The sequence below is a fragment of the Opisthorchis viverrini genome (genome assembly GCF_000715545.1).
Source record: "Opisthorchis viverrini unplaced genomic scaffold opera_v5_154, whole genome shotgun sequence".
In the NCBI taxonomy this organism is placed as follows: domain Eukaryota; kingdom Metazoa; phylum Platyhelminthes; class Trematoda; order Opisthorchiida; family Opisthorchiidae; genus Opisthorchis; species Opisthorchis viverrini.
In genome coordinates this window covers 411,961-431,749 of record NW_008751809.1, presented here as the reverse complement: position 1 = coordinate 431,749, position 19,789 = coordinate 411,961, and the positions used below count along the sequence as shown (strand labels likewise).

The 19,789-nt window shown below is 42.9% G+C and overlaps 3 protein-coding genes across 3 annotated transcripts in view; 2 read left to right on the top strand and 1 right to left on the bottom strand.

The window, feature by feature from the left end:
- Positions 1 to 12,217, top strand: part of T265_14178 (hypothetical protein) — a gene marked incomplete at both ends in the record, with an annotated part of 29,379 nt that extends 17,162 nt beyond the window's left edge. Inside the window, 3 exons of the mRNA XM_009172386.1 lie at positions 3,575 to 3,926; positions 4,706 to 5,109; positions 11,588 to 12,217. Coding sequence (XP_009170650.1) covers positions 3,575 to 3,926; positions 4,706 to 5,109; positions 11,588 to 12,008 — 1,177 coding nt within the window. The remainder of the gene's footprint in view (positions 1 to 3,574; positions 3,927 to 4,705; positions 5,110 to 11,587) is intronic.
- The window catches only part of T265_14177 (hypothetical protein), a gene marked incomplete at both ends in the record, with an annotated part of 12,152 nt that continues 4,540 nt past the window's right edge, over positions 12,178 to 19,789 (bottom strand). The window contains 5 exons of the mRNA XM_009172385.1: positions 12,178 to 12,278; positions 12,997 to 13,138; positions 14,616 to 14,837; positions 15,568 to 15,636; positions 18,398 to 18,556. Of these exons, the coding sequence (XP_009170649.1) occupies positions 12,178 to 12,278; positions 12,997 to 13,138; positions 14,616 to 14,837; positions 15,568 to 15,636; positions 18,398 to 18,556 (693 nt within the window). The remainder of the gene's footprint in view (positions 12,279 to 12,996; positions 13,139 to 14,615; positions 14,838 to 15,567; positions 15,637 to 18,397; positions 18,557 to 19,789) is intronic.
- Positions 13,392 to 19,789, top strand: part of T265_06961 (hypothetical protein) — a gene marked incomplete at both ends in the record, with an annotated part of 82,939 nt that continues 76,541 nt past the window's right edge. Inside the window, one exon of the mRNA XM_009172367.1 lies at positions 13,392 to 13,465. Within this exon, the coding sequence (XP_009170631.1) occupies positions 13,392 to 13,465 (74 nt within the window). The remainder of the gene's footprint in view (positions 13,466 to 19,789) is intronic.

Below are 19,789 nucleotides of genomic sequence, written 5' to 3'. Positions count from 1 at the left end.
TATATGCAATCGAGTGAAGTTCCCACCTACCTATAGTTCCAACGTTGCGTAATTTCTTCACTCGGCCTGCTGCACACGATCCATAAACAGACTATTTTTCCATCTATAGGCTGTTGGTGGCACTTCTACTTTCCTTCCCAAAATCACCAGCGAAAAAGAACACGAGAAATTCAGTTGACCTACGAGGCGGCATGATGATCAAGGCAGGTTCAGTATGAAGTGACATCAAAGGTATTAGTAAAGGGCAACTGTCAGCCTGACCCCTATTTACGTTTGCGCGGACATTGAAGATTAAAACGGTGGATCGTCCAGTGTCACGCTATCTGTCCAAGAGTTAGGTCCGAATGCAAAGTATCCTGGAAATTCATCGAATGCACACAGGACGTGCCATCTGCAGGCATGGACGTATACACATCCTGAATAATTCTCCATAGTGACCTTTAGTGACATATCTCTACTTGTTTGTCATGCATGGAATGTCCACTGATGTCCGCAAAAGCACTGAGGGTAAACTTGAACAGTACTAGGACAAAGTGAAGTATTTTCGCCTACTCACTGACGGAACTGCATTGTCTCTTGTTCGGTACCAAGTCCGTTATTGAATATGATGACTATTCTATGGATTATTCTATGCACTTACCCGAGGCATTTGATGGCAACGGTATTCTGACTCGGAAAGTACGATTAATGTGAGATTCAATGGTATAACATCGGTGGCACATTAAAAACTCGTTCAGTCACTCTTTAAACTGAATGTATTTGGTGAATTTTCCAAAATTGGAACCGGCTCAACCCGTCTGCCTAATTTTTCAAATAACTGATCATTCTGATGAGCATAAATGTTCCCTTATGCAATAACAAAAGTCCAGGTATGCCTGCGAGCGATCGGTTCAGAGTAGGAACAGCTACTATTATCATGCGGTTGGTACTTCCAGTTGAATGTTTGCAGAACTCGCAGAATCCTCTGACCCAGCTCAATTCGGAGGCAATCTTTTCGCTGTTGTGAGTTCGGTTGAGAAACGTCGTCAGCTGACAGTTCATTTTGGTGCTTGTTTCAGTCACTTTTTATCGCTAGTTGTGTATGCCACTGAAATGCAGTAAGTGCTGTCACTTCTTTCACGTCAGCTTTCGTTGTCAGCAAATTGGAACTGTACCTGTGGATTTGTGTATCCTAGTTTGAGAGAGGTGTATCTTGAAAAACATGTTTGGTCGAAATAAACAGAGGTCAACTGGGGCATGTGTCCGCTAACTCTCAGTGGATTTCGTGCGGGAAGGATTTCATGGCCCTAGGGATCTTTCTTACAGCTGAATTTCGTCTACCTCATTGTTTTGGTTGTAATGACAAAGTGGAATTTGATGAAGACTGGTAAGTCAGACAGTCAAAGCAAACTGTGTTGTCCAATGTCATCGCGGCTGTTCATTCAGGTCGCCTCCAACAGTGATAATGACGTAGATAGCCTAGGAGAGTTTAAAATTATTCCTCAACAACCGACTATGACGACAGTTGAGGAACTCTTGTTGAGAGAACCAGTGTCCTCAAGTTCATGGATGTCTCTTCTTCAAGTGCTATCCTAATAGCTATCATCCTTTCGGAGCCTACTTCATAAGATGAAGCGCAAAGGTAAAATAATTGAATTTACTAATTCTTCAGGTAATTAGGCAGGCGCTCACTTTTGAGGAGTTTTCAACGAATGATATCCAGATGACGTAACGTATGAAATAGTTACATTTTTCTTGGAATTTTGATAACTTCAATAAATTTTCGAAGCGTCTTACCATTAATTATCCCTGCTGTGAAGCACGAGGGTTGTGCTTAGCGTTCGGTCGTATTATTCTCGTCACCGCGAAAAGTTCCAGCTGCGCCAGCAGTTACTCCATGAGCTTCGCCGTTTAACAGTTGTTCATTACTATCAGACCGATGTTTTCATTTTGCGACCCAGCCCTTGGGGTCTTTGAAATGTGTGTGCATCCAACTTTGCATTTTAATTCCAATGCAGAGGTGTGCTGGTGTGTAGAAGTTCTCCGTATCTGAATTTCTACATTTGCTCTCACGCAGTATCACGATCTTTGTATCCCAGCGGGCTGCGCTTTTCATCAGCTGCCTGAGATCATTCTTCCTAGTCAGTACATAGATATGAAATTTCAGGAATTCAAACTCTTGCAGCTGTTCGCACTGAAGGATCGCTTGTCTTTATTCGAATGGCTTTTAGTTCGCCTCCCAAAGAGAGGATAGATTTGAATTTTATTGCTCACAATCATCCGCTAGCCTGGTGACTGATGGAGTCTAGAATGGCGTTGATTCTTGCTGTCACCGCGGTTACTGTTCGCTACTTCAGCGAATGAACGCTTGTCGACCGGCTTTATTGCGTTGCTGATTTTCTAATGAACAAACTATGAAAACCCATGGCGGTTGGATTGTTCAGCCCAGCAAACTAACTAACGACCATCTAGGCTACCTAAGCTACAGACATTCTTCCCATTTGCGAAGCTGTTCATCTTATTCGCTATATGGTACCAAATGGGGTGATTTTTGTAGAGAGGCATGGTTGCAACTACGTTCGCCTCAGAATACATTTGCATCTTTTCGTTCGCGTGTTGTTCTACAGGATCATAGTAGGATTAAACGAAATCTATCCCCATATAGTCACAATGACGGCGTTGTGATTTTTCCCTCATCCAGAAACAGAGAAGGAATAGCACGATAGACAGCCTATGCAATTGGATATAACATCTGTCCAATAGATGCGTTCACACTGATATTACGATAATACTTACACTATCCATACTAGTGTATCGATTACTTTGGCTCTGTATGCATAGTTTCCCACCTCTATCGCACTCTTCATTTTACTGTCACTTCCCAGATCCCTGTCGTGCATTTCCCAAATCTGGTTCACTTCATCACGCAAACTACACAGCTTTGCTGAGTAGGAACAATGCATGTGTTATTTCCATTATTTTTCTGTTCTACCCTTGTATGGAAGCATCCTTTCTGTAGTTTTGACTACAAGCTGTGAGTAAGTGTGCTTGCAGATACAGTATTTGTGGCCGAAAATGTGACTGTGACAAACAACGAGTCTACCGGTGCGACTGCGGGGCTGCAGTTTGACAAGCGCGTGAAAGGCCTGCGAGTTGAATAAAGACTGATATTCGTAACTATTATCACAGTCCCACACCTGACATGAAGACAGGGCTCATTCAAATAGCAAGGGAAATGTGTTTGCCTATCAACGTCATCTGTCTTTTTCATTTTGATACTGTGTGCTGTCATCTCTTTGTATACAAAACTCTTGCCTATTTCAGAAATTCAACCAGGACTTATGGAGTTCGTTGTTTTAAAGTGGTAGAATTGCCATCAATGTTGTTCATCTCATATCTTTTGGGAAAAGGAGTGTAGTTGTCTTTTCTTGCGTAGGTTTTACCCATTTCTCGGTTTCTAATCAATGCAACGGAATTAACTGAAACCAACTTTGTTCCACGTGAAGCTTGTGAAACCCATATCCTCTATTTTTGCGATGTTTAAAAAGCAGCATGATTCATCGCTCACCCAATCACACTACTCATTTTTTGGCAGGTCGGAAGCCTTTGAAACACTCGCCGCTGTTGATAGGCTTCGCGTCGTCAGTTACAATTTATTAGCTGACTTGTATTTATCTACTGAAGCGGCACGAGATATCATTTTTCGTCACTGCCCACTGGAATATCTGGACCAGAAGTATCGACTCCCACTGATTCTACGCGAGGTTCTCTCGTACCATGCGGATCTGATTTGCTTGCAGGAGGTAGACGGTCCTGTGTTTTCCAGGTATTTTAAGCCAGCCCTGGACTATGCCGCAGGAATGAATGGAATCTATTTATCTAAACGAGCACTCACTCAAGTCGAGAACGATCCTTCTCGAACGACTGTGTCGTTGGATGTGGAAAAAGTAGGTTCGTTTTTATAACAACATATGAAATACTCCGTTTCCAAGAGCCTTTGTTCAGTATCCTTCTGTTTCGAAGCGGCCACTGGATACACAACTGTGTATATAAACTAGAGGTTCGGTCAGTTCCACAAAAAGGTCATCTGTATTGGAACCAATCAAGCAAGCGTAAGGGGAACACACACAGCATGTTGTTTTCTATGGGCCACATCTCTGCCAATCAGTTTGTAGAGCTAAATGGTTCGAATTTAGGCGTGATGTTTTCCATAACCAGCTGTCACCGTTTGAGCCGTCGGGCAAACCAATCACATCGCTCAAATGTTAACACGGCTGCCTGTTCGGAGGTGATGATTCAGGCGCATTCAGTACGCACTGGTGATAACACACTCGCCTCGAACGTCAGACCTGATAATTACCAAGCTATGGGCTTATAATCACACCTAACCATTTGTCCATTGGCAAGCCGTTGTCGAGAGTTGTGTTTGACGATCTACGCCAACTTTTCCCCGGCTAGGCAATTGAACCGGCGAATATATGGTGTTTGTTAGATAGTCGTATAATTCCTCACGTTTCTTGATACATACAGTTCCCCAGTAGGTTCTGGAGTTTATAGAACGTTCTAACGGACTGCATACCTACAGTCATCTTTGACCAAGTACTTTTTAGATCTACTGGACAAAGTTCGTCATATGCTGCCCATCAGTAGTTTTCGTTGTATATAAGGGGTTCTTTTCTCTATTGTTGCTCTTCAATAATTTTGTTTTGTCTATGTTCCTTTCTAGGGTGAAGGATGCGCTATATTTTACAACAGATCGCGATTAGAACTGATTCGTGATGCTCACATTCCATCTCTGATGACATACGCAGAAAATGAACCTATGTTGAGTGAACTGGTTCAAAGAATCTCAGAGGATGTAACCACTAAACATGTACCTGAAGTGTTTTCAAGAGACTTCGAAACAAGTCGCGTGAAGTCCTATACCCATGGCTTGGTGACTGCGTTATTCCGTTTGAAACCGGTTTCATCCTTTGCGGTCAACAAGGAATCACCTGTTGACCGCCTGCTGGTTGTCGGTAATACGCACTTCTACTTTCATCCAGTTGCTGACCGCTTCCGCTATGTACAGGCACGCGTCGTCCGACACCATTTAAACAAGATGGCAGTAGCTGCGTCAGCGGAATTCGGGTAAGTCAATTTAGTTTACTTCACCGTTCTTGACGTGCCTATGTAATCTGTTTATCCTGTTTCATTTACCACGAAAACCCCATTCCTTCTATGCTGTCCTGTCACCAGCATCTGTAGACAGAATGGATGAATGCGTGTAGTGAATATAGCACAGGAAATCTTCCTGTCGGCTGATTTATCATGTTGGTTGATTGAGAGTGGGAAGAGAGTAGGAAGGGTCAAACTTTACAGATTATTACGGTCGACAAAATCCATTAATCGAAATTAGGACGGGTGTTTTGTAGCGTAAACTAGAGGAAACAATAAAAAGACACAAGATAATAACGTAAGTCTGATGTTCATTGTAATGGTATCCTTGTCCTTCGCTTTCTGCATTCCCATGACCCAGCCTGACTGCGACGTAATGCGTTTGACTCAGCGACCCAGTGATTTATGCGCCCCCTCCTTCATGCTGTGCATTTATCCGTAGATCCACTGAATCATACGCACGTTTTCTGACTGGTGTCTCATGAATTTGTGATATGTAGACCAGTCACAGAAGACAAGCTTCATTCGCTATGCCAGTTTTTGTCGTCACTTGTGGGGATATCTTCAGTGGACGGAAAATTTCACGGAGTAGGAACGCCTTATTTCGACCACTCGATAGTGGCATAAACAACTCCTTTGAATGCTAGCTCAGGATACTTTTATCCGTGTCATTTGATCTGGCCCACTCAAACTATCTACAGCAATAAGCCGTCAATATTCTGTCGGATTCCGTAAAACCGCTTATGGTGGTGCTTGCCTACGAAGATAAGCTGTTGACATCACATTTATTTCGACTAAATCGGTTTAATGCTGTGTGGCTGATTGAGTAGGCTTCAATGACAGGTTCAAGGGCTTCAGTTCAGACGCATAAAGGGGATCTGTTGCGGTTGATTTGGCGAATGAAGCAAAGCAATTTATGTCGATCGAAGAGGTTATCACTACTGTGGTTGACGAATTTGACAGTTAAATGCCAAGTGATTGGTTCACCAAATTCATTGTAGACGTGTAAAAATGAGAGTGAATTCACCGTGCGTTTTTTTCCTTAAATCTAAGGTCTCGGCGTTTTGTTTCTTGTGAGAGCTACCTTATACACGGAACACCTTCGACTGAGTTTTGTTTTAAAAAGTGTTTGCCTAATGTCCTCATTCATTGAAAACTTGTTTTTTGTTGAAATTCGTTAGAGAGAGGGCGTCGTCGTATGCCGATCTCGTCGTAATACCCACCCCGGTTTCCAACAGTCTTCCCCCGATATGTTCGTGTCGGTGAATGGATTTGTCGCGTGAAATTCACAAACAAACATGTGCTTAGTTCTTCCTGATGGCAACAAGTTGGATTTACCAGCTTCGTCTTTCTTACCTTACCTTAGAACCTTTATCTAAGGAAGCAAAATCCATGGTCCTTTCATTTTCAGGAATGGATGCTACTTCGGCTTAGCTGACCTGTATTTTCCTATCCACTGGCTAGACGACAGTAGACGAATCCGTCTTTGCGAATGCTTACCTACCATGGCACCTGTTTTTTTCATCCCATGGAATAGGACCAGGTGACTCTTTACTGCTTGAGCGAATTGACAAGTTAGGATTGTTAGATGGACACCTGCGCAACTTGCAGGCTCTTTGTATCCACTCTGTTCTGTGTTAATTTGCTTGATTTCTGGTTGTTATGGATGATGGCTGTAGTATGACGGTTGCGTTTACCCGTCGATGAGTTGATATTCTACAATGGATGGGAATATGCGATCCCTTAGCTCTTTGGTGTAAGCCGTCAAGAACCCTTCAAATCTTGCTGAATGAAGCGCTGGCCACAAATAACCTCATGAAGGCTCAGTACTCAGCGGAAGTTGTTTTATCCAAGAAGTGGCTTGTTATTTTATCCGCAAGCAATCCTGTCTGGAGTGTGAAAAGGGCATTGGGGCATTGAAGGGACTGCTCTCAAGAACGTGCTGATGAATCAGATGAGAACTTCAAATATCCAAAATTTATAGCGAATGGGAGCTGGTTGTTTAAACTCCGTGAAACATGGGAAATTAGATGGAACCGAAACTTGAATTGCTGAGGGCTGACTGTCGGACATACACCTTGTTCCATTCATTACAATAGGTGTGGATGTATTAAACAATGCGACTTTGGTACACTGAGTATAGTCACATTATGGCGAAACAGATGGCGGAAGTTCGGAGGTTAATGAACTAGCTGTCAGGAGTAACTGGGCATCTTATGTAATCACACCGACGAAAGCACTTGGAAGAAGACATTGCATAGTACGTCTTACGATCTATTTTAGAAACCGTTGGTTCTCCGAATTGGACATCAACATTGGCCCACCACTCCGTTTCACACACAATTGCACCACAGAGTGCACAATGCCTATATTTAGACGCTACGTTTCCTCACTAAGACAGACACGCAACGATCATGGCCTTTTCAACTGAGGTCACGGGGTAAACGCTGCTGAGTCATTTGATGAATCGATTCCCGCTCACTCAATCCAAGCGCAGTTACGGCAATTGCGATTCGACCACATCAACCACTCTTAACCTTGTGCAAACGTCGATTGAATGTTGCGACCTTATTATAGCTAAGCTGCGCTCCTTGCATTTATGAATCTTCAATGATTTGGCTTGCATTTTTCCCCGTGCTCAGTTTCTCGATTCGTAGCTGACTCGAGTGATTCGTTATCAAGGCGAATTCCCCGCAACATCGTTGGTTTTATGTGGCGAAATAGATTACTTTCGTGAGGGTGCATTTTAAACAAAACTATCGTTTTAGACACGCTTCGCTCCCTTTTTCACCTCAATGTTGTTGAGCGAATAAAGGACACAAAACACGTATTGTTGGTGAGTAGTAACTTGCTTCCTATCTTGAAAAGATAAAATCGGTCATCCCAAGGCCTTCGTTGCAAGAACAGTATTCGCTAACAGACGACCAACTGTATACCGAAGCATATGGGAAAAAATGCACACGTACCAGATTCCGAACTACCTCAACAACCATCCAAACTGGCGCAAACGAAGTTGTTTTCAAATTCTATTCAAATGGATCGAGAGGCACTGCAGCAAAACAGAGTCGAGGACTAAGGAAGAATAAAATCTTCATCAGATATTTCAAAAATTATAGCTACCTGTGGTACTTCATTTGGAAGTCCTTACGAAATCGAAGCCACGCTACCTTGTCAAAAACACCGCTGAAATGACTGCGAGATATTTACGACAACATAGAATAAGGGTTACCTTCAAATCCTTAAACAAGTTGAGAGGAGTCTTCTCAAAAGCAGAGCGATGACTGGATAGAATGAAGAAGACGAACGTGGTCTACAAACTTCAATCTAACGACACTATGTTTGCCGGACTGCCACCAGAATACATGAACACAGGCTTGCCAATAGAAAACATGACCCAGTGTCACTTGTTTCAATCCATGAAGACAGATAAAGACATCAGTCTAATTCGAATAATGTTCGAAAACTTGCTCGCACAGGGGTAGAACGGGTGCGGGAGCTTACCGAGGCGTGGTACTTCACCAACTCCTGGTTGGCCAATCAAATTACGCAAAAGACACCTTGCGACCAACCAATCACGTCAAGCATCAGATACAAATTAGAAACTATCTAAGCACGGGCAGAATAGAACTGACGACTGTTTACGAAACATTTACAGTCCATCTGCCAAGCCCAACAAAACTATCAACGACCATCGCCCTCCATTGTTTTTATTTTATCCAACCATGTCACTTAGTCATCACTAGCTGCGTATTTCATGCGAGGCGCAAAACAGTGCTGATACAGAAATCCAACCCTTTTCAGTTTCGTTTCTCCTTTTTATACTCCTGAAAATCTGATGATATATCAGACCTTGTTGTCTCTACGGGCTTCGGAAGGATTTCACAAATGACCAATGTGATTTGATTTGTATATGTTCTTAGAATTGACATTCATACAGGAATGCAAATTTGCGGCACCTTATTCGGGAATCCGTCGTGTGTTCCTCATAAAAAACGTCTGAATAACGAGCTGCTTCAGTCGTATTTGCCTTGTGCATAAAACGAGATTGCTAGAGGAAACGCACCTTGTCTTTTGACTGTGGTATTCAACCGAGAACTAATGTCAATCAAACACTGGAGGGTCTCCAAAACCGTTGTGTTCAAATAGCCGTTAACGAAGAGATTGTCGATCTGGAATATACGGATGAAATTGTTCTCGTCTTCGATGACTGGGAGGCTCAGACGAAGTGACCACAGTCATCCAGTCTTTTAGTATGCTGTTTACACCCACGAAATGTAAGGTCATGCTTCTGGACGTGTGATCACTTAATACGCCACTTGCGATCCAAAGAGACTCGAGGTTGTGGAGCGTTTTACGTATCTTGGACGTTGTGTTGGTTCCAGCTGCAGTATGGCAGATGATACACGAATCTCGGGTAATGTTTGCTAATTTGATGTCAAAGCGACATATCCCTAAATCTAGAAGGGCATGTGTATCAGGTTACAGTTTACGGCTGTGAGGCGTGGTTTATATGAGCAGCCGAACTGTGACGTGGTCAGGACATCCGTTGTTTCAGAATCATAGCTGGTGCTGGCAGACCATTAACGAGGAAATTAGAAAAAATGTTCGGTTGTGCAGCGGGATTGCCGTCGAAGAATGTGTCCAGCACCAAAAGCGTCAGTGGCTGACCCATGTAATACGCATACCGAAGGATCATTTGCCCAAGAGAGTGCTGTTTTCCGTACCCATTTTAAGGGTCGAAAGCATAGTGGTGGTCAACCTTTGACCTAGCAAGGAGGTATGAAAGAGATAACAAAACATCTGGGTGCTGTCACTGCGTCTCGCTTTTTAGGATGGGGACTGCGTGATATGGATTGCCTAAATCAGTGTCTGAATGTGTAGGCACCTCGGAATGGTTGCGGTAGGCCAGCACTAGGTATCTTCCCCGTTCACTTGTATTCTTTTCCTCGTAATAAGGTTTTCTAATACATTATGGCTGTACGTCAGCGAAGCATCAATGTTGAACGCTGGTGTCCTGCTTTCGATGGTGCTGATTACTACTTATGTTAGTCAACGCAAAACAGGTTGGTTTGTTTTAGATTGTTTCCTTCCTACCGAAAATTCATCTTGTATTTAACTAGCTTTCGGACATTATATATTACACTAGTCGGGGAAATAAGTTTCTTTGCGCTGCATAGGCAAAGGCACTTGCTTTTTTCAGCTCCAGATCCTGTACACATGACTGAGTTTCGCGCGAGCAAACCATTACTGGTCCACCTCATATAACCCGTCAAATTTACACTATGTGCAATTCTGACCATTGGTTTTCCCCATCGTCCACGTACAAGTGTGCGGACCTCCTGAGGACGTGCTATTTTCCTATTTGATAATCTCTTCGAGGGATTACGCCTCAGTCAAATCCGCTTAAGGACAATATTACCTCTACTCATGTGGTATTGTTCTAGATACGAAACCTATCTTCACTGTCAAATGGCTAACTGTATCTAGCCTCAGCAACGCCCGCTTGCTGCACAGTGATACTGCGAGCACCGGCGTTCATAGCCACTTCGTTTATCTTGCCATGCTTCCACGTGTTTTTGAAAATCTCTTGCACGCCAGCGACTTTCAAGGCTTTAACTTGATTGATGTGTAGCTGGCAGCAAAGAATTTGATTTTTGGTCCCCCACTTCAAATCGTTTCATTCTTCACTGGTGCAAGGCGATTTTTAGCTTTTAGCTACCAGTTTGTCGGCTCACTATCACTTCACACGGCATCTCCTGGTAACGCATCACATTAGCTATTTTGACTGAACTTAACATGACTTGATCGACAATTCGGTTCCAGAAACGATCACAATATATCTCGAGAGTAGGATAGAACGATGCATGATAACTCGATAATTTTTTTCTCACATACTCATCGTGTAAGAGTACGTCTTTGTAACGTTTAGTGGTTCTTGTTCCAGTCAGGCTAGGTGGGAAAACCAGAATACCCGATAGCTTAAATGACGGCCATAATCAGTATGTGAACCATAGAAACCTTCATGTGAACCGTTGACAAACACCTGGAGGCTATTTGGTTACTCCGGTGGGGAAGGCATACGACGAGGAAACCCGTCGTCGAAGTGTTTTTTTGTGAGGTCGATAGCTTGAAACATTGAAACTTCTAACTGACTTTGAATTCATGGTGTTTCTAGTAGCACTTTGCCCCACTCGGCACATTAAGTGCCAAAAACTGATCGGACGGAGTCCAGTTCTAAAGCGGAATACGTGTTCCATGATTCAGCCATTGGCATTTCTGGTTTCATTGCCCTTACTAGTAGGAACTCCGAGAAGTTGATGGAAGACAAGGTGTTTCTAATAGTACATCGCATGCTTCAAGGAATCAACCAAATCCTCACGAAATGTCTCATCTAATTTGAACTGACGTTCTAGCGCGTGAAATATTCATCTTTCATCAATCTGGTTTCTAGGCTTCCCGTCTCAATTCTACTCTGTGGCGATATCAACCAGTCCCCCGAAGGTCCGGCATACCAAGCTTTACTGGAACCGGATGAGGTTTCCTCCACACTCCCGGTGTCGCTGAGCCTGAAGTCCGCGTATGAGAGCGATGCTGATTCCTTTACGAACTGGGTACCAGGGTTTTGTGCTCTGTTGGATGTGATTATGTATAGTCCAGCCACTGGCATGAGCTGTCTACAAACACTACCTCTGTGTTCTCGCAATGAAATTACACGACTTCTGTCTAATGATGCGGAATGTAAACCAGTACCACGAGGAGAGCCAGTTGATGAACAGGATTTGTATGCTCTACCAAACGAACAGTTTCCCAGTGATCACCTCTCACTGGTGGCCGACTTTACTTGGCATGATGAAGAGTCTTCAGGACATTGAAGATATTGTTCCCGCTTATTCGTCTTCCGTATGCCCCCTCCCAACCCAGCAAGTGTGCTTGGCAGCACAGTATGCGAGGGCAAACCCATTCTGGATTTTTATTGCAATCATTATTAAGTTGTATAAAGTAATCTGTTGTGTAAAAATGTAGTGGGATAATCGGGGGCAATCAAACACGGTCGATCTGTTCGCCTTCACAGGCAGATTCCATTCTGTCCATGGAGAGTTGTGTGGGGACTACATGGAACTTGCCCACCTGTTGTTGCTGCGCTGAAAAACAAAGAACAAAAGTCGGCAATAGATTCTAACCCAAAATACGGCGATATAACTTAATTGCACGCGTACTACCTATCGTTACGAAATAAGTTTCAAGTATCGCGCAATCCAAACTTGGTCGCATCAAAGCCAGAGATATTTTTGCTAAGCGATTCTATACATCTGACTTCTTAGCAAACTACATTTGACTGACGCCCCGCGTACTGCAGCGAACGCTGAATATATGTGAGTGGAAATCTGGTATTCTGAATGGATATACCAATCACAACCGTGCAACAACGTACAAATGAGTACAATGTTAGGTTCACCAGATACACATTATCCAGAGACGTTCATGCCGCTTATTTAGAATGCACTCTGTTTTCCAAAGTCAGCTGGCAATTGACTCATCCAAAGTTACGCCTTAGCTTTAAGTCCGTCAAATTAGATGACTAACTTTGGTTTCATATCAGTGCATAAAGCACCCGGTGTATGGAAGTATCGTGCACTTGACTGTTTTTCCCAATTTCAAAGTTATGCAAACGGGACCTGTTATGGGATCTTTATTAGTTTTTTGATCCAGCCTTTTTGATCCTATCCGCGGTTTTGTCTAATTGTAAACAAAGTTCAACATGCCGTAATCCGTGACAGTCTATGGTAAAACCGATATAGGGGTTCTTGTGGAAAGCAAACGTATCAGCTCAAACCTACTTCAGATAACCTCCGAACTTACCTTGGTCTTGTGAGGAACATACAGAAAGCCCGGATGATGGGTTGTGCCTCATCTCAATGGATTCCGCATTCTCATCGTCTCTTTCACCTAACCGTTCCAACTGACGTAAACGCTTCAGTGTGGCTGGTTTGTTCACTAGAGTCTAGAAGATGAAAAATTCATTTGATACCAGTACAAGTTTGACAAAATCCTGTTTAGGAATGGTGGTATAGGGAACCATTATACTGATAATTCTCAACATAATTACAGAGAAAACAGTCTTGGCAAGCACACGGGTGAAGATTCAGAGCGTGGTTTGTGCAAATGCACACGTGGAACGAAAGAATCCATGTACGTCACATTTTTCTATTTTTATGAATCTAAAGTTGGCTCATACTGCATCGAATTGATCTTCAATGTCTCTGTGTTTGATGCTCCAGACTATCACTCCGCGGCTGCCTTACCAAAACCTTAAAACCCCAAACTCGCTGTACGTCACATTTTTCTATTTTTATGAATCTAAAGTTGGCTCATACTGCATCGAATTGATCTTCAATGTCTCTGTGTTTGATGCTCCAGACTATCACTCCGCGGCTGCCTTACCAAAACTTTAAAACCCCCAAACTCGCTGCACACAATGGACTGAAGCGTAAACAGATATCTTGTTGATTGTATAAGCCATCTTGTCAATTCGTCGACTCTATTTTAGAAGGCAATCCAATATTCAATATAAAATGAATTGGTTTCGTGTAAACTGGCTCAAAATGAATCGCTGACGCAAGTAATTAGCTTACGATAAATTCACCAAGAGCAAAGATCAAGTTTCAGTTTTAGATCTTTGCTCCTTCCAGTCGGACTTGTAGTGATTAACCGTACAGATTCATGCTTGCGGCCGATGAAAATTTGATCCTCACATGATCAATGAATTGTTTCACGCATTCATTTGAACATGAAGACAGACCTCCTCTGATTTTGTGTCAGCTCTACATTCCGTAATACATCTCAGGGCGAATGGTATGCAGTTAACCTTGCAAGATCCACTCTTGCTTTCACTCAAATTGGTCGGCTTGGTCACCTTCGTTCCCAACCCCAACCATCATGCCCACATAAATAGTTTTCTTAAGGCAGCTGAGGTTAAGCTGAATAATACATGGTTTGGGTGGGAGTACTTCGCCTTTGAGGCGAGTCGATATGGGCCGGTGTGAACGCCATTCAGGATTTTCCTATGGATAAAATACCGTTCGACACATCCTAACGTAGTCTAATTGTCGCTGTTTTGCGGAAAAAGGAACTATGGACACAGTTAATTGTTTACGCTGTCCTGATTGTTGAAGGAAGACCCTGTATTGATGGTTATCTTGTAAATTCTTTATGAACAGTTTTCAACAATGGGCGTAAATTCTGTCGGTCGTTGATGTTCTGTCTTAGTGCGCGTAAGCTAATCTTGAATGATAATTAAAGGTTTACTTTTCAATTTATTCATTACGACAATGACTCTCTGTTGTCGGAGTTGGTGCTTTGGAACCATAGTGTGTCGCAATTATCCTGCATTTCAGTAAGCGTTGATCAGAAACGTAGAAGTCATTAGGTCAAATGAAACTTGTCCCTAATCATAGTAATAGCACTCGTTTTTCACAAACCTCCGTTGCAGAAAACGCATTAAATCCTCTTATCTCTCCAAGAGATAGATTATTGAACAGAAAGTCGTTACATGCAATTGTATGATGGTTATTGTAGACGCCTGTAGGGAGGCCTCCAGCAAGCGAACCATTCCTGTCGCTGATCAGTCGTCCAAATGGGTAGCCATGAATACGTGCGACCTCTCCTTCGGCTAATATTTCTGACCGTTGAATGAATGATTGCTAGAGGAAAGGAGTGGAAAAATTACGGTGAATTGGGTGGGAAAAATTAGCAAAAGAACACCGGGAGGAGAATTTCATTTGAGTTGCACTTGAAGGCTAATTAACTTCACATTTACGTCAGCCGAGTGATTAGTTCAATATGGAACCAAACACATCCAACAAGTGAATGGCATGCCGTAACTGTTACCAACAGGCGTGTGTTCGCAGACCGGACTGAAAACAGGTTCGTTTGCTTGCCCGTTAAGCTCAGTTATTCGGCAGCGCACGTTTTTTGACAGATTGGGATAACGTCATTAGCGGGGCGTTACGTGCAGTGACGGATCGTCAGTCAAATGTGCAATGTTGACGTCTGCCAACAAGGATGAAGCAGCAGCTGGTGATCCGAAAATTCACTTACAAGATGAATTTTCGATAGAAGGATAAGTATCCTCCCGCTAACTGCAAGCAGGCTTGTTTGATTATAACGCTCGTTTATGGCCGAAAATGGGAATTCAGCTGATGAGTTAAAAAAACTGGCTGAAGTTTTCGATACCCTATATGATGGAAACTCGATCATAATTAGAGGGACCTATAGAAAGTGGCTTTGTTGTATTAGTTTGGCTGTTTCATCCTCTTTCTGTGAACCTACAGGATAATCACAGCAGAAATTCGTGGCTATCACGTGATGCCAGTGGTGCAATTGATTGATGGTGGCCAATAAATCGTCACGATTTATAATTCGTAAACTCACAAGAAACTGAGAGGCTTCCTGACCACTTTCGGCAGTGATTGTTCTGATATGCTGATCCCTGCCGACACCCTGAAAGCAAGAGAAGAAACAGCAGATATTTCATTCACTGATAATTGAAGACAACTTGGTCGCACCTTTTTCAGACCCAACGCTTTAGTTCCCGGTTGAATGGATGATACTGTTTGTATTGTTAACCATCTTTGTTGGTGATAAGCTGCGGTACCTCTTCACAAAAAAGGCCATTCTGTCAGAATAATATTGAACTGGTAGAACTCCCAGTTCCTTACTCTGGCTCCAGATGGGTTAAACCGACTAAAATCGATATATCTTGTTGACACAGAAAGAGTCGTATGGCAGGCTGGTAACATTTCCTACTTTACTCAGCTGCGAGACGTGAAACGAAAGGGCGTGAGCAACAAAGTAAGACGAACAGTTTAATAAGGCCACGTGACTTGAAACATGAAACTGGGTGTTTTGCTTCAAAAGTTCTCGGCAAGTAGGGCTGCTGACTGAATTGTGAGTGGTGACTGTTCGCAAATTACTAATTGTTTTGGTTCTCAGCAAACCAGTTAGATGAACCAGGCAAGAACAATTCGCTTGGTAGTTTGAACCAACCGTCATCGCTCGGAATTGTAGATTCGTTTTGAGGCCAAGTCAAGATGCCGTTCGTTAAATGGTCGCCTTTGGACAGTAAGGCCAGATAGACTGGTTTCTTTAACGTTTCATCGACTATGGGTCTTTGAGGCTTAAAGACTGCAACACTGTCAGTCATTCGCCATCCGGATCGTTTTTATCGAAATCCGCAATGCCATTAAACCTCAAAGACTCATACTCCATGATGCGGAAAAGAAATATGTCTGTCTATTCTTACGTCACAAATGCGGATATTTAGCCAACAAGCCCCGAAAGCGTTAAGCGTAAGTTCGTTTAGTTCCAGCTGCCGAAGGAGTAGTTCAGACTTACTTTTCCCTATGTAGTTACGAGTTCTGTTGCAATTACGGAAAAATTCAAGTCGCCAGCACAGATCGAAGTCTATGGTTACGTCTTTGGAGCAGTAGCATAGTGGACTCCAAAATCTTGAAGGTCACATTGTGACCCGGCACCTTTAGCCGCAAATCCCTTGATGCAAACAAGTCATCAAACCTGGGGTTCATTTGAACGACTCCCCACCCCCGTTAAAACCAAATTAGCTAGCGAAGGAGCAGACTTCTTTTCAAAGTCAGGGACTTGTCTTTCATTGGTAGATCGAAACAAATGCCTAGCAATAGATCCAGTTCACCCTACCAGCAACCTCCTTATCGACATATCCAAAAAACGGAGTGTGTCACTATAACCAAAACTTTTAAACCACTTGTCACGGTTTTGTCTCTCCAGGGGACAGTCTGGTCTATTATTTCGAAAATGGTTCTGTGGATAAGATTTCAGTTTTCACTTCATGAACATTGATCATTTGTCAGTATGGTTTCCTAAACGCGCTGTATCTATGGCTAGATACTTTGGTGATGGGCTCCTCAAAGTGAGAACAACACCAACAAGCGATTTGCACACTTTCGCCATGCGCATGTACAATTTTACTCAGAACAACAGCATGGGAAGCTAGATATTACCTAGGGCAAAATTCATGAACACTAAGTATATTTTGTTAGTGTTCTGTCCCAGTAAATGAGTCAGCCAAGCTCCTTCAAAGTAAAAATCAGTGCGTAACCTCTCGGTTAACCCACAAAGGTCCCTCAGGCTCTGTTCAGCGCTACTAACTACTAACGGGGGTACTGTCTAAGTAATATGTAAACAGGGGATAGGTTATTCCTAATTATAAGTTTGTTCAGTTGCACATTCAGCGCGCAGTCCACGAACTATATGGTTAGATTCCTGAGCATGGATGTTACTCAGGGGAAACGATGGCAGTTCTAGCGTAATTACTGCTGACACCGGTCGGACAGCACTCCAACACAGAATCAGTTTAGTGTTTTGCGCTGTCTCGCGAGCAGCATGCGAACGGTCACTGTAGACGACTAATGCTCGCGTACATTCCAACACATCTTGCATGTCACGTACTAACTATAGTACCGGAAATACTTTCTAATCGTAATACGCCCGTCAATTGGAGATTCATTTGGTCCCGTCTCGTGACCGAGAACATTACAAGTCGCTTAGCTTTGTCGTTCATGTGTACTACCCAGGTCTCTAATTAAAAGCCATGAAAAACTATTATTGATCTCGAAGAACTTCAAGTATAAGGCGCAAAGCGACAATCCAATTCAGTCATGTGCTAGTTTGCTCGTTTTTGTGCAAGAGAAGATGACTTTCTATGGTACGATCGTCGTGTGGCTACTTAAAACATGGGAGTAGTGTAAACAGCAGCAAACATAAGCATTGGAGTGTCGAACAGCATGCAGAGCAAGCTGTAGATTAGGCTCATATTCAACTGACTGAAAATACCTAATGTCATAGTTGCATTACCAGACCTTATGTAATGACAACCTGGTTCAGATGAATAGGAGGTCGTAAGCACAAACCGAAGGGCGATCGCAGCTGAGGATTCTGGCAAGATCCTTCTTCCGGTTGAAGATTTGATGGCGGTTGTGTGCTTATCCTTGTACAAAAACTTCAGTTGAACCTCTGTGGGTAAATCACACTGGCTTAGGATCAGACCCTATCTACCGCCTCATCTTCTAACATCAAATCAGTAGTTAGGCGCTTTTAGCCAGTTATAAACCACGATAATGTAAGCTCGCTTTCTGTGTGACCGTGAGTTTCGTTGACGTTCTGTTTGCAAAGGTGCAAAACTAAGGCAGCACTAGGAGGAGTCATCATATTTTTGCTCACTCACTTGCATCACCGCACAATAATCCGAAGCGATTTGCTTTGATTCTTCGGCGCTTAACTGATCCGGATTGATTTGATTCACTCGCAAGTATTCCTTGTAGGCACGAATAGCCAGGTCACCAGCATCCAGTTTGTGTAGGCAATCGTAGTTCCCAATGACCTCCTGAAGTGGTGTGCGAAATGGGCAAATTATCAGGCAAAAGTGGCCCAAAACAAGCGTAGGATCCGTCTTTCTGTTTACGCATATATGGATTGGTGCAATTTGGCAAATTAACTAGGGCAGCTATTCATCAGGAACAATAAGGTTTATTTACCCGTGTAATGCTAATTTCTTTAGGAAATGGCACATTTTATTGGTCAACTCAAGGAAAGACAATGCGCCTTCTTAGCATTCTATGAAGATATGTGACTTCTACATCTGTCCAGGTTCGCGTTAATCCGGAACTAACAAGGAAACGATTTTACTAAACGACCTTGTTTGGTTACTTGCTTGTTATAGTGTATAGTCGAAAAAATCCGAACACAGCATGCTTGAAGAACCAGTGTGAATGGTCTGGAGACGGCATTTGATCACTATAAGGCCAATTAGCACTGACCGATATGATGACGCCACAAGGACATGTTTTTGGTTATGAATATACTGAGCTGAGCAGTCGGGCTGAGTGGAGATTTCTGCGTTCTAAACTGAGTTTTAAATAAGATGTGAATCGCACGTGAACCACTGTCAAATTACACGGTTCCTTATAAGAACATCCCACAATGGTGTTACTTATGGGAAAGTGATCCGATTTTTTCTGTTGGACTCTAGTGTGCTTATCGGAGTACTTTACTCTCACTGGTTTGGAGAGCTTGGCCATTTGTGTTTACTGTCAGTAAATGAGCTAAGACGACTGAGAAATGACCGTTTCGGATTTGAAATTATTAGGGTTTCTCAAGTCAGATTGGAAATCCTTTGATCTGAGATTGGGAGATGATTGAGGACTACAAGCTCTGAGAAAATAATGGATTTTTGAGATCACTTCAAGATTACTCAGCTTAGGTCAGCAATGATGCACACAATGATTTCGGAATCTGAACAAACAGGTACCACATTTCCCATGGAACGAAAGGTCAAAAAACAAGCCACGTGCTTGGTTTTTTCTCGAAATTTCATTAATAAGCCATGCTTTTTGGTGGTTTTCGATTGTGAGACTTCGGAGTTTAGACGTCACATTAGCCTGGGTAGGTCGCCACGCACGTTTGGTCGTAGTACAACAAAATATTCGCAGATCGCTCATATATTTTGGTTGTGTCTTGAATCGATGGTTAACAGAAGCGCAGTTTGACGTTCGTACGCTTAACAGGCCTCGAGTCATTTGCACCCAGACTTTTCGCTGTCCACCATTCTGCGGGGACG